Here is a 24093-nt window from a genome sequence, read left to right as displayed (position 1 = left end):
ACCAGTAACACATCAAAGAAAGCACGTGGAGCTGAGGGACATGAATATCAATTATAGCCAATAATTCAGATCAATAAAAGACAAGTCATGTCAGTTCTGCTCACGGTGTCATCTTTCAGGAGAGCTAAACTCTATTACAATGAGAACTGCAGCATAAACAAACTTTGGTAACTGACAAGGGGTAACACAACACAGAAGGACAAGACCACCAATTCACTCTACCAGAAAGGTGCTCTGCTAGTGACGAAGCAGCAAGAGTCATCCTCTTTCTCTCACACCTATTTTTAAAGACAAAAGAATGTTATCCACTGAACTAGCTCCTAACTTGTGTAGATGAGCTGCGACAATCTGATGTTTGTGGGGTTTAAAAAGCAGCAAAAACATTGCTGCAGTTGCACTTATTCACTTCCAAACCTTGTGCTGCCAACTGCAAAGATAACGGACAGCATATTATACTGTGCGGCTGCAGGATTTAAGAAGCCATGCGCTCAAAGTCACTGTTTTCAGTGCTACAAACCAGAGAGCAATAGCTTGCTCAGTGCAGTGTGTCGCCACAGCATGGAGGAGCACAGCATGGGCCAGATCTTTAGAAGAGCTCCGCAGCCATTTTGAAAATCCAGCCCCAACTGTGGGTGCCAAGCACCTGCAACTCTGATCCTGAGCTCATCTGAAACTCTCTCTTAGGCAGTTGGATCCCATTACTGTAATATCTGAGTGCCTCACACCACACCTGTGAGATAGGGAAAGGCTATTATGCCATTTTACAGATGGGGAACTAAGGCATAAAGTGACTTGCCCAAAGTTATTCAGGAAGGCATTGGTGGAGTGGTGGTCTCCTTAATCCCAGACTAGCACTGTAGCGACTGGACCATCCCTCCTCTCCTCTCTAAAAGCCTGTCTACACTCGCGGTGGTGTGTAGGGTACAAGCAGCTACACGCCGCAGTGGAAGGCAGGCTGTGTTCACACTTACTGCAGTGTGTAGCCTCACTCAGCAGTGAAAGACTCCAGAGCAGGGAGGCAGCAGGGAAAAGCTCCGGCAGCTTCCTGCTGCTGGAGATTTTCACTACACCTGAAAAAGGCTCTGGCAGCGGGGGGGGGGAAGCTGCCAGAGCCTTTCCCCACCCCACTGAAATGCTCCAGCAGTAGGGAACTGTTAGAGCTTGTTCCTGCTGCCTCCCCCTGCCAGAGCCTTTCCCCACTGCTGGAGCCTCTCAGTGGGGAGGCAGCGGGACACTACACTGCTAAAAATAGCTGTTTAGATGGGGGAGGCACCGCTTGGATGTGTAGAGAGCTGTGCAGGGAATACACCCTAGAGTTCAGGTGTGTGGGGCACTTTACTCATCTATCCTGCACCTCACCGTCTACATTGCTATTTATACCCATGCTAGCTGGGCATGGAGTGTCTACACGATACACACTGGCAAAAGTGCAGACCTTCTCTAAGCTGGCCCTATTTTTCTGCCTTCAAGGGGTGCATGGATTTCCCATTACTAGGATAAGAATTACAGGTGCACACTGACAGACTGATAAATATCCACCCCTAAACATTTTCCTCTTGCAGTTTGAGTTGCTCCTGATAATTCTGTTTTCGGTTTTAATGCTGCTCTCTCTCTCTCAGATAGGACCATCCCCTGCAGCATCCCCGTTATGCTCTGAGGGGTGACACTGCTCAGGATTTGGTCAAGGAAAACAGGGGAAGGACTATAAACACCTGTGTGGTGTGCTTTAGTGCGAAACAAAAGGGAATGACAGGAATGTCCTGCCCTATTAAGGCCCAAGCATCCATCATAAAGGCACTACAGCCTTAGCCAGCTTTGAACTGAAGGGTTCAGTCAGCAATCAGTGGTCTGCACTGGGAGTGAGGTGAAGTCACATGACCTCAGGAGGACCTCGGGGGAGTGGGGGGATTCTGCCTCAGGTAGGTGTGCAGAGGGGGCCCGCCCAGGGCTACATCACCCTACAAGGATACAACATACTGCCTCCCATTGTGTGCCAGTCCAGCTGTGCTGGGCAGTGTGTGTGTGTGGGGGGGCAGAGCCCTGGCTCCACCTTCTCCTTATCCTCTTTGAGCTAATGCCTGCCCAAGGGGAGCCAGAAGGGAGCAGTCGCTGCCCTCTGCTAGGCCTGATTTTCAGAAGTGCTGAGCACCCTCAGCACCCCTTTGACTTCCAGGGGAGTTATGGGGATACACTCTTTTGAAATCAGGCTCTGAGGAGCATAGGGACTCCAGCTGCACCTGCCCACTGAGTCTGTTCCTCGCCGCACCACCTTACCCTGCAGAAGCTGCTGTCACACCCCAATGGCCCCTCCCCGTAGGGAGTCCCCCTGGGAAGGCAGATCAGCACTGTATATTGCTAACGCTGTTGCAAGCATCGCAAAGCATTTTGGGGAGGGTTAAAAGTGTGTGAGTGGAGAGTGGAAGGTTTCTTTGTAGGTCACAAGAGGCCTAAAAGGGGGAGAAGAAAAAGAAAAGAGCAGAGAACGGTGCAGCTAACAAGCTCAGTTCAAAGATAAGACGCTGGCTGCCACCCAAGGACACTGCTCGCAGTCGAGACTTGGCTGACAGCCGAGAAAGACAGGGACTTGAAAATTGCCTGAGCGGCCGTGAAAACAAAAATCCAACTACACAGACCTGCACCTGCAGGCCAGCGAGACCAGCAAAGAAGAAAACAAAGTCCAGAGCTGCAAAGATAGCAGCGAAAACAGAGTGAATGAGGTGGCGACGGTGAAGGCCAACAGAAGGAAAAACAAATTATCCGAAGCCGATGTGTTTTGGGCAGCCGAGAAGGCCACAGTAAGCCGATTGGGAATGGTACAAAGAGCACCAGGCACAGGGGGCCCTGGATGACAACAGCCCCAAAGGAACCCAGGATTTAAAACTCTCCTGAGAGCTGGAGCAATTTGGAGATTACAGCTGATTCCCCCGACGACTGGGCCCAGGGCAAGAACCTCCCCCTCTTCTTCTTACTTTACACCCAGGCCTGGCCAGCTGTGGGTCGGGCATGTGTGAATACGAAAGTGGGTTAGGGCTTGGGGCTCTAATGCTTTCTTTCTTCCCCTAAGTGATGTGGGAGTGTTCCCTGCACTCTCTGTTATTTTATTATTTTATCAATAAAGCTTTAAAATTCAGACACGTGGTGTGCCTCATCATCTCCTCCCCAAAAAGATCCTGTGGTCCCAGCCTGATCAACTATGGGCCCAGACAGATTGGTAATGAAAATCTGTCACACTGCCCTCCAAGAGAAGTATGAAAAATCCTGGGTTCTTCTCTCACTCTCCCTTTCAGGAGCACAATGCAAGGGTGGATGGCTGTGAGATGAAGAAGTGTGTGTTGCAGTCCATGTGGGTCGAAGCCCAGTGTTAAAATATCCGCAGGAAAAAGATGAAATTCTACCCATGACATTTGCAAGTGGAACTGGCTACAATTCTTTATTTTTACTTCACTGGAAAAGCTGTTATATAATCTTCAAAGTATTTTCAGCTTTGTTTTCCTATTTGAATCCCTATAAAACACTCCTTAGACTCACCCAGCCCTTTCTGATTCTCTCCTGGGTTTCTTGGATGTTGTACCAATGTCAGAATCCCCTCAGCTGGGGCTAAACTTTCACCTGAAACTGCAGTGGCATTCCCTAATTTTTAGATACCTGAGTGGAAGCCACTCTCTCAGATACTTCCTGTCTCCAATCCCTTGTGTATCGTCTTCTAGAACTTACTTCTGGGAGAATTTTGCACCAAAAAATTTAAAAATTCTGCACCCAATATTCTACAATTCTGCAAAATTCTGACTATTTTTGTCAAAATAACACAATATAATCATGCCAGTTTCAATTATTTTGGTAATTTATTTCAAAATACCTGTCAGCAAGTATGTCTGTAACAATACAGACAACACAAAAAGATTCAGGAAATGTTTTTTGACAAATAGATTCTTTACTAGACAGAACTATGAGTAGTAATTTATTTCAACTACAATATAGAAACTTATTCCCCGCACAGCTCAAAAGCAGTGCAAAGGCTTGTGGGAGTCAGGGATAACAGAGGAGCTGAGGGAGAGTGAAGTAAATTGCTGTGAAGAAGCCTGGGAGTGAACCTGGAGGGTTGTTGGGTTGGGGTGGGAGAAGTATGGAATAGGGTTTTTTTGAGGAGGAGAGCAGGATTTTTAGGGAGTTGGGGAGCCTCCCCCATGCAGATCCTGGCTGACCACTAGCCTCTCCCATTCAGTCAGGCACATCTGCCCCCATCCCCATGTGTCCCTGCACCCCCACTCAGCCATCTCCCTCCTCTGTTCCTATGTGTCCCTGAACCTCTCACCCCGTTGTCTCCATATGCCCCTGCACCCAGCCACTCCCCTCCCCCCGATGCCATGTGGCCCTGCACCCCCACATGTCCATGCACCACCACTCCCACTAGGCCCCTGGCTCAATTCTGTCACCACACTACCTTTGTGCCCCTGCCCCAGTCTGTCCCCCCCACTAGCCCTTCTGAACCCCAGTCTATGTAACCTCCCAGCGGCCCCGTGTGCCCCACTCTGTCTGTTTCCCCCATATCCCATGCCTCCTCACCTCGCCCCATGGGCAGGGTGCTGAGAGGAAAGCAGCCTCTCCTCCTCCCTCTCCGTGGCTGGCTGCTCAGGCCCTGAGCCTGCTGCCCTCTCTTCTGGCACCACATCAGCCCCTGGTGGGTGAGAGGTGTAATCGCTGGCAGAATCTATTTTCTGTGGGGAACAAAAAAATCTGTAGGGGACATGAATTCTGCATGCGTGCAGCGGTGCAGTATTTTCCCCAGGAGTATAGAACTATCACTTATAACAATCACCCAGGCCTCTCTGAAGATCTTGTGCTTCTCACAGCTACCTATTTATAGGCCTTGCAGTTTTTTTTAACCTTCCCTTGTGGTCTCATTTGTACAGGATTTTGGCTTCAAAATGGGTGATTTTGGATGCAGTTTTCATGCACTGTTAGTTCATACAATGTTTATTAATGAACCACTTCCATTACACATTTATATTATTTTCATTGTAAACTATCCTTTTCTATAACCAAACACTCTGTACATTCGCCTTCATTTCCAAACCTGGAAATCACTGAGGACATTCCTATTAAAGGTTTATTGTCTCTTCTTTAGTCCCTGAAATTTGTGATTGATTTTAGTGCTTGGGAAGTGAGGGAACAATACTCACTATTTTGAACCAGATATAAGATGGAGCAGGTGTTCAAACATCCCCAATGTACCTCAAAGTTGACTTGTTTCAACTCTGCTATGCTAGGCCTAAGTCTCTCTAGAGGAGAGACTGCTAAATTGTTCCAAACAGACTGGTAGATATGTACAAGCAGGAGGACTCTAAAGAACTGTGAAGACTAAAAAGGTAAGCATGTGTGAAGTATGATAAGAAAAGCAAGATGGAGCACAAAAATCATTGTAGAAGAGATTATGGTAACTAAAAATGTGTCCAAGTACACAAAGAACCAAAGGTACAGTAGTGACTGAGGGAGAAAGCAAATCTTCTAAGAGATGGGAAGGTTATTTCTGACAGAAGGAAAAGACATTGTTAAACAATTAAATGACTTGTTTACTTCAATGTACACAAAGGAGGAGAAGAGACAGATGTCAGAAAGAAAAACACTTCCCAGGAGGCACACAGATCTACAGAAAGAGAGAGAGAAGAAAACAAAATATTGAAGGGAATCAAAGACATGCTGGAACAGTTAATCAAGGACTTAGACCAGGGGTCGGCAACCTTTCAGAAGTGGGGTGCCGAGTCCTCATTTATTCTTTCTAATTTAAGGTTCCGCATGCCAGTGATACATTTTAACATTTTTAGAAGGTCTCTTTCTATAAGTCTATAATATATAATTGAACTATTGTTGTATGTAAAGTAAATAAGATTTTTAAAATGTTTAAGAAGCTTCATTTAAAATTAAATTAAAATGCAGAGCCCCCCGGACCGGTGGCCAGGACCCGGGCAGTGTGAGTGCCACTGAGAATCAGCTCGTGTGCCGCTTTTGGCACACGTGCCATAGGTTGCCTACTCCTGACTTAGACTTTCTGAAGACGCAGCACTAGGCACCCTCCACCCTGAATTGTAATGTAAGTGCTTAAATAGATTGGGAAACCACTCCTGAGATATTTTGGGCTCTTTCTCTTTTAAGCGTGCATGTGTGAGTGCGCACATGAATGTATGTGAGCACACACACTCAAACATATTTAAAACGTCTTGAGAAATAACCCAACATTTTATTGTATAGCCCACTTCATGTAAGCTACAAACAGTGTTTTTCAGTGATCAAAGGAAAATGCAGGCAATGAAAGCAAATCAAACTCATTAAAGGTTCAAGTACAGATATATAGCAGATCTGTAGTTTGGTTTTAAAAACAACAAGGGATCCCACACATTTTACCCACAGGGCACTGAATTCCAGACATAGAGCATAAAACAGAAAAGCTCCAGGTAACAAAACAAGTTTGCTCAACAGAGTCAGCAACCCAGTCAAATTCAGCCACAAAGTAAGGAGTCTAACCGGTCTAGCTGACTACAGTCTGCCTGGGTGGCTAACGCATACAACAATGTAATATTTGGCAGCAGGCCAGGCAAAACCTGGCAAAAATGCTAATACAACATTAAAATCAATCATCTGTCATAGCAGGAGCCAGTGAATGTCCATTGGGAATGATGTAAAATTCATGGCACAGGATGGTCTTTGTTGTGAAATTCTGCAAATACTGGAGGTGATTTAAAAATCCAGCAGAGACTGGGAAATGGTAAGGAGTTACAGTAATCTAGTCTGAAGGAATGGAGGCATTGACTGGAATCTTTAGTTTTCTCTAAGCATCTGCAGATGCTGGAAATGGTCTTTAGATACTGAAAGGATCTTTTTAAAATAATGACATGATCATGCTCCTCATGTGACATCTCGAAAGTGTAGATGACAGAGGTTTTTTTTTTTAACTTTTGCTTCCACTGCTGGAATCATATCTAGTCCACTCAAAGGGATGGTGAAGAGGTGACAGCCTCCAAGGGACAAAATAAGCCACTTAAACACCAGTCAGAAAAAATTGCTTTTAACTCCATTAAGTTTTTGCAGCCATCTAGTCTTGGGGCTCCATGAGGCAGAAGGTGAATCTATCACTGGAATCAGCAGGATCTCAAATAATTCAGGTTAGGGATCAACAGCTGAGATGTAGCAATAAAACCTAGACCTTGAAAGGACTCCCCTGAGAGGGAGGCTAGAAATGTTAAAGCAAGTAGGACTACAAGGGATACCGTACATTTGCAGTAGCCGCGTGCCTTCTCTGATTGATCCATGACGTCAGCCTCCACTGCTCACTTGTTAGTTTTTCAAACAAGCACCTTCATGCTTTCTCCCATGCTGCCCCACGTTTGCAAGGTGATCCACGAAATTACTTCATTCTCCACCTTCAAATCCCTTCTCTAAAAGCTCCTTTGTCACGATGCATACGAACATCTTTGATAATGGCCAGGCTGCTGGGGTGCTGACACCACTACCTGTCACACTGATCAATACTGTCTCACTGTTCACTTGTACTCCCCCATCTATCTGTATCCATCTGTTCCCACTTGTCTTAGACTGTATGCTCTTTAGGGCAGGGACATTCTTTTTGTTCTGTGTTTGTACAGTGCCTAGCTCAAAGGGGTCCCAGACCTTGACTGGGGCTCCTAAGTGCTCCCACAGTGCAAACAATAAATAATAATGTGAAGATCAGCCCTCCAAAATAAGAAAATGGGAAGGGAATGGGCTGGAGAGACCTTGATGTAAAACCTATATACTTCAGAAGTGATCTCTGGAAGATCCTAGGAACAACAAACCTCAAATATACACCTCAGCATTGCATCTCCTAAAAATCATCTGGGTCATTGAATCAGATCGAAAAGCACCACTTATTGAAGCCCCAATACCTTCCTACAGCACCTACATATTCCCTAGTGCAGCACCTTTACTGAGAAAGGTTTGGTCCCTTTCCCTTCCCCCCCTGGACTGCTTGCTACCCCACCTCATTCCCTCCACTACAGATGTTCCTAGATGTGGTTAATTCTGCCTACCACCAAGAAAAGCTGTTTGAGAACTGCTGCCTTAGAGATTCCCATCCAACTGCCCTGGACTGACTTGTAAGATCTAATGAGATTACAGCACATGGAGGCAATGCCTGCAGAGAGCCATTCTGGGCACCAAGATCTCGGAGGAGATATGGTTGAGATAAATCAGTAAGGACCTAATCTTGCTTCCACCAAAATCAATGAGTATTCCCTACCTCAAACTTTGAATTCACTGGAAGCAGGATCAGGCCCTCAGTTCTGGCAAGAAATTGATTCTTGGGTTTGTTGTCTGCTGTATCTATCACCTTGTATTAGTGGGTTTCGAATAAACAAGACTGGTATTTTACCTATCTTTTTGAAAGCTAAGACTGTGTTCAGATTTCATTTTCATGTCAAGTCAACAGGACTAGAGGCAATCTTGGAGTGTGTGTGTGTGTGTATGTGTTTGTTTCAAGGAAGTGGAACACACCTTTCTGTTAAATGCCATCGTCTCACGATGGGTTTACTCATCAGACAAAAGATCCAAGATGTACATTTAGAAGAGCCATTATTACTAGACTCTTGTCAATGGGGACATGATCACTGATAGGCAATGCTACAATTAACTTGATTTTAGATAAATTTTAAAACTGGATTTATAAAACACATTTCTTATTTAGAAGGAACAACATACTATCCCATCCCTATAATTCTGCCAAACAAAAGAAATGTATACACCTGAAATATATGTATAAGGGGAAGTCTTCGCATCTGAAATCTCATGGTGGGGATTCTCCCTCATACGCAACCCTGGAAAATGGAAGGACCCTTTGTGCCTCGATCTCCCCCTCACATATATGATGGTGGAGAAGATCAGTCACCTCTATGTCCCATTGCTCCTTCTCCCCTCCCACTCCATGGCACAGACCTTGGCCTCACAGAACACCCACCATGGAGTATGGAAGAGGAGAAGGAAGACCCGGTGTGGATATGTATCATTCCCCACTTCCAGTTTCAAAGTGCCTCATGAGCCAGGGACCATATTATGTTTTCCACAGAGAATCCGCTCCCAGGGTCAGCAGCAGCCAGAAGAATCCGTAGTAGCATGGTGCTAACGGAACCATGTAGCCAGGAGAAGGTGAGTGAAGGGAACCAGAGCCCATGAGACACACTAACATCATTGCATGCATTACTGCACAGCTTGGAGAGGTGCTTAGCGTCCTTAGCCCCCACTGAAACCCATGGGAGTGGGGAGTTGCTCAGAACCTTGCACGATTGGTCCCCGAGGTTGCAATTTTTTTCTAAGGACCACCATGCCTTTGTTTGTGCTTTGCAATGTGCTATGCACAAATCAACATGTTACACAATTGAACAATAATGCACCCGGATTTTAAATGGGCTTAACAACTTTATGAGCCTACAGCGTGCATAGCTGCAAATGTTAATCAAAGCTCATGCTTCTAGGGTCTATCTACTGTGTGATAGGGGCCAGCACACAAATGGGACCCTTGGGGAAACGCATCTGGTTTACTTCTGTGTAACATGAAAATCGCACAGCATCTTTTACATCAGCAAAAACAAAACAAGAAACAAAAAAAAGCAGCTCCTCCAACCTCCAAACAAAGGAAGAAAAAGTCCCAGCTAAAGAAATAAACAAAACAAAAGAAAAACACCATGCATTCTCTTCTATTCTATTTCAGGATGTGAGATACAGAAAAGCAGAACAATTGAAAGGGCTTCTACAAGCTTGTGTGGCCTGCTTTGTGGTGAATGCTTCTCACTTTCCTCTATCCTCATTGTTCCGTTTCTAACTGTGGTCCTTGTACCATGTTTAAAATGCTGGGTATAAACAAGGAGTGAAACTCAGCCCAAGCTGCTGAGAGTTGGTGCTGGCCAGTTTGGTGAAGAGTATATACCCTGCAGAATTGGGTGTGGGTTGAGGATTAGATCTAGGCTCGGGGAAGATGGAAGAGATTCACCAAAAAAGCACAGGAACCTCAGCAAAGCTGGGACAAGTTTCCAGTTTTGTTAGGTCTGAAAGTCTAAAACTTTGTCTATTTCATTCTAGAATGGAATTTAATGGGAGTCCTTCCGTTGACATCAATGAGCACTGGTTCAGACTTATAGCACAGGAGAATTTTAAGTCTAGTGACTTAAAAAAATATACTGTCAGTTTGCTGACAGGCAATAAGCTATTAACCTTTGTGACAAAGCAGACAGGTGATTTGCTGGGCTGCTCCCCACTTTCCATTAATATCTGCTCCTAACTATTAATTATTAAAGATTATTATTTTTAGCTGCAGCAGTCATTACTGCATTCTAAATATCAAATTCCCCACTCAGTGCCTATTATTAATTATTATTATTATTATTATACATCTTTCTAAGGTGCCTGCCCATGTTATAAAGGACCCCAGCAAAAGACAGATGAGACAAGATTTGCTCTGCACACAGATGGAAAAAATGTTTCACATTTAAAAGTCAAATGGTAGAAAACAATCTACCCCCAGGGATGAACAGGGAATCCGCCTGAGGAGATGATGCGGTGTTGATCTGCTGAAAGGGTTTTCCCCTCGAACTGTGCACATCAGAGATCCAAATGGAATTGCATTTCAAATCTGAATCTCTTTTGCAAAGCAGTCACTAGATGGGGGATGTTGCCCTAAGCACGGGTTCTGTTGGATAAAATGGCTGGCGCTTTCTTACTAAAGGAAACAAAATGGGCTTTAAAAACAAACAAATACCCTTGTAATAACTTAGCCAGTATGCAATGGCCTGTAGAGTTTGAGGTTCAGATCAATTTAAAATAGAAACAAGTTCATTGGCCCAACATCATCTCCATCAGGGCCTGGTCCAAAGCCCACTGAAATGAATGGAAAAATTCACACTGACTTCAGTGGGCTTTGGATCAGACCCTTATCACACTGTGCTTACCCTCTGAAAGGGTGAGATCACTGCTAATTCTTCTGTTCTCAAGAACAAAATAAAAAATAAGCCTGTTGCAACATGAAGATGTTGTTATTTATAGAGTCACAGGCGTGCATGGAACTTTGCAGGCAAAGGTCCCTGAGCTCACAGTGTACACTAGATTGAAAAGACAACAAAAATGATATATTTTATTTGACCAACTTCTGTTGGTGACAGAGAGAAGCTTTCAAGTTTACACAGACCTCTCTTCTTCAGGTCAGGCTACAACAACAATACATACAACAAAAATGATGGCAGCAATACTTAGGCAAGTGGAGGAAGAAAAGAAAGTAGCAGTGATAGGAGAGCATAGAATTTTCTAAGTGAATGAAAGGTATTTGGTTCCATATTTGTTTAACATACTTCACGTTGCTAAATTTTTACATACAGTTGTATGAGGAGCTATACAGCTTCAATGAATAGGTACGTGAGAGAGAGAAAAATCACTCGTTTCCTCTAGTTAAAATCTGATTAGCTGAAAATAGATATAATAATAGTACTGTGCACTTCTGTAGCATTTGCCATCCAAGTATCTCAAAGCACTTTATCAACATTAATGAATAAAATCTCACAACACCTCTACATGGTCGATAAACAGCATTATCATCCCTGTTTTAAGAGTTGGGGAAACCGAGGCACAGTGAAGTTACTTGACTTGCCACAGTGTTCAAATACCATAGTGATGGGCCATTGTGTAGCAATCAGAAAGGAAGAGGTGAAATCAAAAGAAGTCTGTGGCAGAGCCAGGAATTGAACCCAATTCTCTTTACTCCCAGCACTTTTATTTCTTTTAGCCATGAGACTAAATATTAAATCATTTCTTCCTCCTGTCACAGACACAAAGTGTTATGATAAAATCTTGCTGACCTTCAACAGGAAAGATTTTAGCCTCTACTGCTTTGCAATGAGATTCTTGTGTGTTTGTGACAACCATCTTCCTACATACAAAGTCTGATCTGGCTTTATTTTATTTTATTCTATCCTGTTCACTATCAATAGCTGGTGTAAGAGACACAGGGTGAATTTGAACATTAGTGGGAGTTGTACAGTGAAATCTAGACACACTGCTTTGACAATGTATCCCTGAAGCACAAAGAGCAAAATTCTCCTATTTCTTATCCATTGTGAGGATCTCTACTGCAGCTTTGGCACTTAGTCCACACACAGAACTTCGCTTGATGCTAATCAGAGTTCTGTGTGGGGGATGAGTGTGGAATATTGAATAGAGTTCTACAGTGTGGATATGAAGAGTATAACTGTGCTCTAAGATTGCTCCTTGGGTAGGTCTGCCAGCTGCCTCTTGTTACACAGTATAAATCTGGCAAGAAGCATAAATCCTTCCTAGAAGCTGTTGTGCACAATTCCCTCCTCTCCACATACAATATAATCACTATTAAATCTCCTCCTGTCTGAGCCTTACAAGCACATTTGGAATTCTGTTTGGGGTTTTTTTTTTTACTCTCACATATTGTGGCGAGGGTTCATTGCTTGATGGTCAGTAGCAATCTTTTCCTACCAGTAGCGCTAAAGGATAACAATCAGCGCAGAAACGAATGAACAGCAGGAAGTTTGACAGGCTGTACTTTTTATGCTAGGTTTTACTTTGGGCATTTTAAAAACAAAGCAGAACTGAAAATGGTGTCTTTTTTAGGCCACGGTGATGGCAGCAGATACCGGTACTTGGTAAAAGAACAATCAAACACTACCTCTTCCATAGGTGCTGCCATACCAGAATAGACTTGTGGCCCATTTAGTGCCGTAAGCTGTTTTCAACAGCGGCCCGTAACCAACGACCTCGAAGTCAGTGCGGTAGGCACTCATGCAATAACCTGCCTTCTGAAGCACTGGGTTCTAGTCCCAGATCTGCTACTGTCTTGCTGGGTGAGGTTAGGCAAGTCACTTCCTCCTCAGTTTCCCCATTTGAAAAACGGGGATAATGATACTGACCTGCTTTGTAAAGTGCTTTGAGAGCTATGGACGAAAAACATTAGATAAGAGATTATTATTATTCAGTGCAAGGTCCCAGTGCAGAGCCCCAGTGGAAAAGACAAAAAACAAAACAAAAGAAAAAAAAAAAAAAACAGACAACCCATTAAATATTGTGTTGGTTTATTAAATAATGTAAAATCAGTAACAGGCACCACACAGCAAGAGCACTAATAACATGTAATACAACCTAACAAGAAATAGGGATTCATATGATGTAGTTCAGTACAAAAACTTTGGCAAGTGGTTCTCAAGGGGAAGAGTCAAGCAGATAGGTATTTTTTCAATTTATCTAAAGAATATGGTGCTCATCCTGCAGGCCGTACACAAATCGTACATTTCTTCCATTTCAGTGGAAGATTTGTCTGCAGGGCTGGGCAGTACCGGCAGGGCCGGCTCCAGGCACCAGCTTACCTAGCAAGGATCAATTACACTGAGGAACTCTAGTGAGCAGAATTCATGCTCCCATGAGTAAACAAAAGAACAATGATGAGAAATTAACAAACAGGATTGTCTTTATGTTCTGTGTTTGTATAGTGCCTATCACAATGGGGTCCTGGTGCAGGAATGGAGCTCAAATAATAAATAAATGCAACTCAAATAATAAATAAATAATAACAACAGGTTGCCAATGACAGCTTGGCAAGCGAAGCCATCATGTTGCACTAGAAGCTTTGCAAAAATATTTTAAAATGCAGGTAACAAGCAAGTTCCATCATGTATCTTGACAGCACCAGTAAGAGAAAAGCAAACATGAGATACAAAGCGGTGTCCAATGAAACAACTGATAAATTTTACAGAAGTAACAAATCCACTAGATGGCACCCAAGAACAGTATGAGCTTCATTGCTCTGACACTTGATAGAAAGAAAACAGGGGTACAGGTAGTGGATGCCATTTTTCCAGCTCTGTTGAGCAGCCTTTAAAAAAAAAAAAAAAAAAAGGGGGGGGGGGGGCAAAAAACCCCTTCACTCTTGAAAATAAGAACAATTGTAGACCATAAATAAATCCCTTCATTAAAAAAAAACCCTAAAAACCTTCTTAACACCAGTGGGCCACAGAAATCTGAAGGGAAATTTGGCAAATTTGGGGATTTTTATCCTGAATCTACACAGAATCTGTGGAAAGTTCAGATAATAGGAAGGGAAGGGAAGGGAAGGGTTTAAAACTCTGCCGGGATTATTTTCCTTTCTACGTCAGCCTTATACTTTGTTTTTAATAAGATACTATGGGGCTTATCTCTGCTCTCATTTATCACTCACTCTTCACCAGGAGCCCAAACCTGCTTCTCTTACTCATGCAAACAGTTTGATATACTTCTCCAAAGGCACTGATAGGAGTAAGGGTTACCAGATCGGGACATTTCACACACTATTTGCCAGTGTCTTCACTTGAACTGTATATTATAAACTAGAAGTAGGCCCAAGTTAAGCTCCCAACTGGAACACCCCTGAACTTGGGGAAAGTTCAAATTTAAAGCCAAACTTTGGTGGCTCGGATCCATCTCTGTTGCAATCATAACCAGGATCTGCAGGAAACCAGCAAAAAAATCAGTGATTTCCTTTAAAAAATGCAATTTATGGAGAGAATTGAATTAATGTCATATTCTTTAAAAGTGGTGACACTAATTGGCTCCCTGATTAGTAAATCCCAGCAGAGGCAGCAAGGGCTGAATGAGCATGAAGGCTGAACTACCTAGTCCTCTCATTATGAAAGGTCAGAGCTGCGGGCGAGGAAGGTGGGTGAGACGGTTCAGGGAAACTGACACTGGCACAGCCTATGGGGTATACGTTCTGTGGAATTTAGAAAGAGAAGGACTGAGATGGGCTGGGGGTCTCAGCTAATGTGGCCACCTAGGCTCAAGCTGTGGCCACTGGCTTGGAAGCATGATCAGGCCCCAAGCCCTCCAGTTGGCAGCCCATACTAACAGGGTACACAGGCTGCCTCTTTTTGCAGCAGAAGTAGGGTGCCCTGTGCCTACCAGGACTTTGGGGGAAGGACATGAGGGTGTTCTTGGACAGCTTTCCGGGAGATTTGTCATTTTTACTGTCTGCAAGCTGAGGTAAATGGTTACCTCCATTTGATTATTTAAGGCTGGTGGCTAGTGACATTAATTTGTTTGCATATTGGTACTAAAGCTGCTGGGTGGTTATCGTAAGTTAATTGCTGTCAAGGCGCTCAAAGCATTTACAAGAGCTTTGTTCGTTAATGTCAAATCTAAGGGAATACAATAAAATAAATACTTTGCTCTAAGGCAGGGTGTGTGTGTGTGTGTGTGTGTGTGTGTGTGTCTGTCTGCTAGGCCAACAGCCTCCCCTCCTCAACCCCACCCAGCGTGATCTGAGAATTTTGTTCTCTAAATGAAAGCACTGCTTTTGGGTTGTGCATCATCTTTCCTTGCCCACTATCACTCCACTCAGTTGGGATCACCTTTAAACTATACCCATTATAATTTCCTAAATCATATGAAAAATTCCAAATATATTACTAGATTATAAATTTCCATTCAGTAGTCCTATTCAAGGGATGCATTTACAATGTACTTATTCCACTATTGCATCATGCAACATTACCCACTGGGGGAAAAAACCCAACAACTTGCTAGTTGCTCTACAATACAGATAAAAATATAAGCTTGCAAGATCTACATACACTTACACAACCTGGCCACACTATGTAATCAACACATTTTATAACGCCAAACAGAGCAATCCTACCAATTCTCTCCATTAAAATATCTTCCTGCTCCACCAACACATCATAGTATGAGAAAACAGACAGGACTCTGACCAGGGCCGGCTCCAAGTTTTTTGCCGCCCCAAGCAAAAAAATTTCCCCGCGCCCCCACGGCCCTGCCCCAATTCTGCCCCTTCCCCGCCCCATTCCAACTCCTTCCCCAAATCCCCAGCCCCGCCTTCTCCCCTGGGCGCGCTGCATTTCCCCTCCTACCCCTCCCTCCCAGGCTTGCCTGGGAGGGAGGGAGGAGAAGCGGAGCGGCGGCGCTCTCGGGGGAGGAGGTGAGCTGTGGGGGGAGTGGTTCCTCTGCGTCCCCCAGGGTTACTTCCTGCAGCCCTCCCTGCACCCCCCACCGCTGCAGCTCACGTCCGCTCCGCCTGCTCCCCTGAGCATGCCACCGCCACTCCACTTCTCCCCCCTCAATCCCAGGCTTGCCGCAAAACAGCTGATTTGCGCGGCAAGCCTAAGAGGGAGAGGGGAGAAGTGGAGTGGTGGCGGCACACTCAGGGGAGCAGGCGGAGCGAAGGTGAGCTGCGGCTGTGGAGGGCAGTTCCTCTGCGCCCCCCCCCGGGTTACTTCCTGCGGCCCTCCCCGCACCCCCCACCGCTGCAGCTCACCTCCGCTCAGGGCCGGTTCCCGGCTTTTTGCGCCCCACGCAAAAAAAAAAAAAAAAAAAAGGGAGCGAGGTGCCCCCCCCTGGGAAAGTGCCTCCCCAAGCACATGCTTGGAGCGTTGGTGCCTAGAGCCAGCCCTGACTCTGACATAACTCAGTGCTTCCTGGCACTATATTCCTTTCAGAATCTTCACTTCGCACTGAACAAATAAATGAAATCAAAAGTATTCATACCACAGCATGGTTCCATTACAGAACAAAATAAAGATTCAATATGCGATGTAAATTTGGTGGGGTTGATGATGAATGATTCTGTGGTAGTAGGGAACTGCCTGGATTCCTAAATTGTTAATTTAGAGAGTTTCTAACATTTTGGGGATTTTAATATTTTATATATATATATGTGTGCCGAATACAGAATTTCTATAAAGAAAGCATAATGATGTTTCTTGGCTGTTAATTGGATACCAATGAAAGAAATTCTCAATGTGAACTCTTTTTTAATTAAGTGGGGGAATATACCGAGATAGCTCCTGGACACAACATCTGCACATTACCAATGTTTTAAAGAAACTAAACATGATGTCTGTCTGTCAGACCTCAGTCTGACAGACAGACATCATGTTTAGTTCTTAAGTAAGGAATTTATTTTCAAATCTAAAATCAGAGAGGCCTTTAACAGGAAAACTATGGCCCAGCTTTTTAAAGTTATTTAGGTGTTGCTGCACTCAGCATCACAACATTTAACTGATTTAGGAGCCTAAATCTCATTTTCAAAAGGCATCTAGGAGTCTAAACTGCACTGGCAGTCAATGGGATTTAGACTGCTGAGTACCTAGATGCCTCTTGAAAATGATATTTAAGCTCCTAAATCGCTTAGGCATTGCCATGCTGAGCATAGCAACACCTAAATACCTTTAAAAATGTGTGCCGACATGACTAAATTCTTTCACACTTGAATTTTTATATAAAGTACAATATTAATAATTGCTTTCCAAGAGATAATTATAAATACTTTGTATTTCTACTTTCCTGTTACATATAAAAATATGGTAGGATAAACATACTGAAAAATGTAAAACCAATTTTTGGGCCACATTGTGATACCCCCTTCCTTGTGGTTGGTGGTAACTTATTCATCAAATACTCACTGACTTCAGTGGGGCGTCATGTGGAGAAAGGTACTATAGAATATTGCAATCCAGCACTTTACAAAAAGGAATGTAACATCTCTTCTCCTCCTCCCATTTTGTCTACTTTGACCCTTATCCTGCCAAAATTTATGCACATGCTTAACTGTTTGCAGGATCCTGATTCAACAAAGCACTTAAACACATACTTAATTTCATGCAGATGCTTAAGTTCAAATGAAGTAAAAAATCCCATTGAAGTCAGTGGGACTTAAGCAGGTGCTTAAGTGCTTTGCTAGGTAAAGGCCATGTGTAGTGTCACTGACTTCAACGAAACTATTCAGGAGCATGACATTAGGCACACTTGCAAGTCCTTGCAGGAGCTGACTTATAGGTATGCGAAACACTTACCACCTGTTTGGAGACTCTATATAGGAATAATAAACCAGAGAAAGAATACAATAAATAGCAAACTAGATCTTTAGTTTGAGAATTGCACTTACAATATTCTAGTAACAGCAAAGTACAGGTCTATCGTATCTCCCCATTTTTACTGGTAAAAATTTGCACATGTGACTAGTAGCCTGTGTGATATTCAGAGCACATAAATTGATGTTCACTTCCCAGTTTTCAGCTATTTATACTACATTCCAGCCAACAACATGAAAACTAGGCCCTCTGGAGGAAGTGGACTACTCTTGTTTCTTTCAGGTTATGTGTTCTGTTCTACATTGGATGCTAGACTGCTACACTGGATTGTTATAGGCAAACCATTAGTTGTATCTTCTATTACGTCATAGAATTTTAAATTGCTGTGTTTTAAAATGAAGACTGAATTATTGCTTACCCAAAAGGTATTTTGCAGAGGACATAATATGCCGTATACGAATGCTGATACACCTGCAAAATGAAATGTAAAAGAAAACAAGATTAGTCATGTAATCTATGTTAATGGGGCTCTTATCAATGCAAAGTCTAGCATTTCATGGCAAGGGAGCTGTTATGAATACTTTGTAATCTGTACTGGAAAGGAACGATAAATTAATTCACCTAATGGTGATGTGTGATATTCATCTCACACCTTGTTAAAATGTTTGGCAAACTGTCTCCATCCAGATGCTCTGTGTCGTTGCCATGGCTACCAGGTCTTTGATTAAGGTAGGGGTACATGCTTCCAGCAATGGCTAAATATAGAACAATCATTAATGAGGACACGTTGGTCAGTTGGAGACAGGCTACATGGTTATAACAAGACACAGCAGGGATATAGTATAGACTCCCTGTTTTATTCCTCCATAAATCAAGCAGGGAATAAAACTCACTAATGTCAGTGAATGCTGCAGCATCCTTTCGTAGCCATCAGAGGAAAGCTGACTGATTGTGGGCTCAGCAATGACTTAAGGTCTGTTTGACCCTGAGAGATGCTGAATAGCATCTTCAACTCTCACTGGCTTTTCTGCGTGGTGAGGGCACATTAAAAAGTCAACATTTACCCACATAGACCACTCCATGGCATCTGGAATACCACTCTGATTTCAATGTCTAGTTTATTTGGCCTCCACCATTGCTTGGAAAGCACTTGAACTTTGTCCTAGGTTGATGGAAAGGGACCTCTTGAATAGTAGCCCTGTATACATACACAACATCACTGTATTCTCTCCAGGAGTTACCTATTATCTTGTACAACATTTCCTGAGTATTCCCACAGACCAACAGCTACCCTTAAGGGTGATAGAAGCCTTGATGTGACCATAACACAGACCTATTGCTATCCTCACGCGCTAACTTAAATCTGCTTGATTGTGATGCCAGAGCCAGGGCCACAGAACCCAAGACGATGCTATAGAATTGAGGAGAAGCAATGGCAGAAATCCGTTTAAAAACTGGCTGCAGTATCTAGCTGCTTCCCTTCCCTTTCTTCTTTATCCTGCTCCTTGTTTTGTTCACGTTGTAGACAGCGATTAATGGGACAAAGCCAGTTAGGTTAGGGCAAAAGGGTAGGTTTCATTATATACATTACAAAATAGATAATAAAACAATAATCATAGAAGAGCTTTGTAAAATTTGTAAAAGTGAAAGTGTGAGGGCTAACATCTTGCTTAACCCAACAGGGATTGAACTGGAGACCTCCAGAGCTGATATGAGGATTTGCTACAGCTTGAGCTAGCCTCATGCACGTGGCTTTAACAGACCCACCTCTTCTGTGGATTGAGCAGAGAGGGAAACCTAATACACACTGATTACTGGGTTACCAACACAGCCACTCCTTTGTAGCAACTGCAACCCAAACATTGCAGCCTTGTGCTAGTGCATGAAAGCCAGTGAGTACAAGGGGGAAGCAGCCATCAGGGAGCTGTCTCCCAAAAGCTGGAGGTCTGACACCGGACCGATATCTAATTGGTTATAGATGGCAATCTGCACCTTCTGTCTCTATTCATTCATTCCTTTACAGACACAAACTCCTTCAGGGAGTATCACAAAATCACATCCTATTAATGTGTGTTAGGAGTCTGCATCTCTGATTTACTTGATAGATATGCAAAATCACTTGTAGCTTAGACAACTACCTCATGACTACACACCTGAGAAGGTTCAGGGATGCAAATGATTTTGCTGCAGGTTCGCATTTATTTATGCTGAACGTGTCCCCTCCACCAGTCTGAGATGGTGCAATGCTAATTAGTGTTGTATTTCCCTCCCAGTCCTTAATTCCATTAAGTTTGCTGAGGTCTCCTCAGAGGTCACAAAGTTTAAACTTGGAGAGCTGCAGTGTGAATCTGAAGGTAGCATAGGTCCCTAGGTTTTACTTTAGTGTTACTGAAGTTATAAAGCTGTTATGATTCCCCAAAGGGAAAGAATGTGAATAGTGAATCCTGAATACAAAGGAGAAACGCTGCATGGAGCCATACAGTAAAATCCTGGCACAGCTAAGCTAGAAAGCATTTTGGAAATGTCCTGTAAAATTTTTCATGTGAAGTCAGACCAAACTGTCTTCAAAATAATTCCCTTCATACCTGTATTTAAAACTACCAGGGTCCATAAATACTGAGCACTGTTCATCTTTAAAATGCCTCGGAAACTAAATACTCTTCCAAATCCTCTAGGAAGGGGAAAAAATGGGGCAGACAGATTAAGTTCAGGACTAGAACATAACCCTCTTGCTTATTAACACTGGCAGGTTTTCAAACAGGACAGGACTATCCCATGTATCTGAAGACAGTTGAAGTACCAGTATGAGCACTGTCAGGCTCACACAAAGGAGGAGGAGAGGAGAGGACTAATGGAGCGGGCAGACAAACAGCTAGGGCAACTGCTGGGAAAGGCATTGGCTAGTGCTTTTTCCTGTGGTTACTATAGAATACAGGCAGCCATGTTAGACGGAGCTACGCTACAGCAATTAGCAGTGTCTGAGGCACAGAGGTTGTTAAGTGCAGAGAGAGACAGAGATTGAGAGGGTAAACTGGATTGGGTCGGGAAAATGGGAGTGGAAGGGAGCTCGTACAGGAGCCGCAGAAAGGGAAGAGCCTCACAGAGGGCCAAATGTCCAAGCTTGCGCCTCCTGTGAGGACCGCTTTATTATCTGATTGTCATCACGCCCCCACTCAGGTCTGAGACCAACGCTTACAGATGCACACAGGATCTTCTTTCATTAAAGAGAGAGGCCAATCTCTCTCTGTCTTATGAGTCTACCATGTTACATTGGCTTTACCTGTGGTGTGCTCTCTCCGAAGGGGACTTGCCTACAAAGCTCACTCATGTCAGCAACTGTTGCTCATGTGAGCCATCCCATTGAATCCCTGATATCAAAGGACTAGTTACAAGAGTAAAGTTTGCAGGAACAGGTCCTAATTGTACTACTTCACTTCTTATCTTTAATAGATCATGGGCCCAATGGCCCTGGTTACTCCCACTGTCCCATACTTGCTTAGATTACACATGGGTAGGCATATTCCTAAAATAGAAAGGGATGCAAAAGAGACAGAATATAATACCTTGGTGCAATATGAAATAGCTGCATCTTTCTTTGGTATGAGAATCAGAACTAAATTAGTCCAAAGTCCTGGGAGAATGGCTAGAGTTATATAATATCTCCTGTTGACTTCTGATGGAGCAATTTTCTTATTTACCTGCCAAAATGTCTCCCACAGGGCAAAACACCGGACAGAGTGACCTGGAATCAAAGACTCAGGCTTTGTGGCTGGCCAACTCTTAAAAGTTATTTCCTATGTGTTCAAATTACACGTTCCAATAAAAGAACAACTGAAGAATTTCTGATGATAAGTATCAGACTTTCCTAACAGCATGGACATGAGGGAACCGTCTCCCCTCCAGTGGTCAGTTCACTTCTCCATTCACACAAGTTGGCTAAACTTTGATTAGAGGGATAGTGAGGTGAGTGACAAAGGGAGAGCCAGGAACTCATTAGTTTTAATCCCAACTGTGCCAAAGACTCGCTTGGTGGCTTCTGGTAAATCATTAAATCTCTCTGTCTCTCAGGTTCTGCACCAATACAAGGAGAAGAGGGGAAGAGGGAAGATAATGCTACTTATCTGCTTCCCTGGGGCACTCTGAGGAGTTGCACAGCTTTGGAGCTCTTGGCCCTGATCCTTGCCTAAACCCAAGCAGCTTGCAGTACAACCAAGGATAGGGGTGTGTGTAAAGGGCTTGGTTTGAAGCAACCTCATTTTATTCCCTAGCTCCTGGTCTGGATATGTGCCAGGCCATTTCCCAAGTGTAAGTAGAGCAGGCTAAGAGCTGCTCTATATTATATCTGCTGCCAGTGAGCCCGAGGAGGATCAGGCGACAGAAAATCCTCAGCCATGTTCCCTATGCCAGCTGCAGGTGGCATAGAAGTCACTGTGCCAAACCTATGCCATCAAAGGATCTCCCTCTATTGGGCTGATCATCCCGTGGCCAGCTACATAGGTCTTTTGCACTTCTCATCCACATTACCCACAGCAACAGTCGCATGCCTTCTTTGCAATGGTACCAAATGACAAGACAGATTCAGTACCTATGAGCCTGAAAGGCAATTATTTTATCTAAAATTCAGAGATGTACAGATCTGACTATCTGCTGCCCTGAAACCATTGACTTCATTTCAAACATGCATCCACCCAGGAGTAGAACTGGGTCCTGATACTGGGGATGCAAAACACAAGAGGATACAAGAATGGAATAGTCACTTTGCTAAACTCCCATAATAAGGAGTAAGTGGGGAGAGCCAGGGGAACACAAGGCATGGGAAGCACCTTTCAGCCCCTAGCACTGAGGAATAGGGTAGTGTGTCTATAATGTCTCCATAGAAGCTCTGGGCCAGCAAAGCACTTAAGCATGTGCTGCTTAAGCACATGAGTAGTTCCATGGATTTGACTTCACCTATTCATTTTAACTAAATTTAAAGTTAAGTGCTTGTTTAAATGAGGTGTTGGACTGGGGAGCCCATAGCTCTTGCTCCTGCCCCAAAACTCATCACAGCCCCAGAAGCATCTGATAGTGCTCCAAGGGTCAAAAGGAGGGCATGGCTCTCTTTTCCTCCCAGACTCTGACACAGACAGCTCATCTTCCCCTGCTCCTGTGCTTCACAGTCAGGTCATAGCTGCCCCTAACATGGGTATGTTTCCACTCTTCCTATCTTCCAGTACAGCCACACACAGACAGCCAGAATCTGGCTATACAATGGTTGTTTCCTTTCCTATCATCACTGATTTTAAAGGTTTCCTAACCTTCTTTAAAAATGCCACTAGAAGATTTTAGATTTTGCATCATACAATTATATCCCAAAGAGGAACATAAAGAGAAAGAAAACCAAATTAAGAGATCAGACCACCTCCCGGAAAGGAAATGGTTAGAAGAGAAGGACAGAAGACTGATCTATTTTCCGATATCTCTGCTGCCATGCAAGGGATTTGCTTTTACAGATGGAAAAATAATCAAATTTCAGAGAAAAATGAATCACTAATTAGAAAGATTCAGAAACAAAACAGAAACAGGGTAGCTGAGGATCAGAAAGTGTCTTAGACGCCAAGGCTCCAGGGTATGTGTAATACCTGCCCACGAGAAAAACACGGAGCACAAACTGAAAGGCTTGAGACTCAAAGCTGAAAACACAATTATCACCTTATAAATTGAAAAATTACTTATTAAGAATGACTTTGGGCCAGTTTAAAAGGGGAAAATCAAAGGCGTGGTAAATCACCAAATCCTGCTCAAATATGAAACTCACTAGGGTCCTCCAAGGGCAATCAATTATCTTACTCTTGCACCACTGGTCATTGAACTCAGAAGTCCAATTTATCGGCAGTTCACAAGAGGAAAAACATTTTAGAAGGAAGTTGGGGAAGTGGTGGGAATCTTTCATTTTCAGCACATCTTGGCTTGAACAACATAAAGAGACATTACCTAGCAAGGATCTATCACAGGGGTCGGCAATGTTTGGCATGCGACTCACCAGGGTAAGCACCCTAGCGGGCCAGGCCAGTTTATTTACCTGCCGACGCAGCAGGTTCGGCCGATCGTGGCCCCCACTGGCCACGGTTCGCTGTCCCGGGCCAATGGGGGCGGCGGGAAGCCGCGGCCAACACATCCCTTACCCGTGTGGCTTCCCACCACCCCCATTGGCCCGGGA

At 43.8% G+C, this 24093-nt stretch overlaps 1 protein-coding gene across 5 annotated transcripts in view; it reads right to left on the bottom strand.

The window, feature by feature from the left end:
- Nucleotides 1-24093, bottom strand: part of DPP6 (dipeptidyl peptidase like 6) — a 784761-nt gene that overhangs the window by 178318 nt on the left and 582350 nt on the right. For all 5 annotated transcript variants that reach the window (XM_034759984.1, XM_034759986.1, XM_034759987.1 and 2 more), the window contains one exon: nucleotides 18313-18365. In XM_034759984.1, coding sequence (XP_034615875.1) covers nucleotides 18313-18365 — 53 coding nt within the window. The remainder of the gene's footprint in view (nucleotides 1-18312; nucleotides 18366-24093) is intronic.

The sequence above is a fragment of the Trachemys scripta genome, chromosome 2 (genome assembly GCF_013100865.1).
Source record: "Trachemys scripta elegans isolate TJP31775 chromosome 2, CAS_Tse_1.0, whole genome shotgun sequence".
NCBI classification, from domain to species: Eukaryota; Metazoa; Chordata; order Testudines; family Emydidae; genus Trachemys; species Trachemys scripta.
This window is presented reverse-complemented; position numbering and strand designations above follow the sequence as displayed.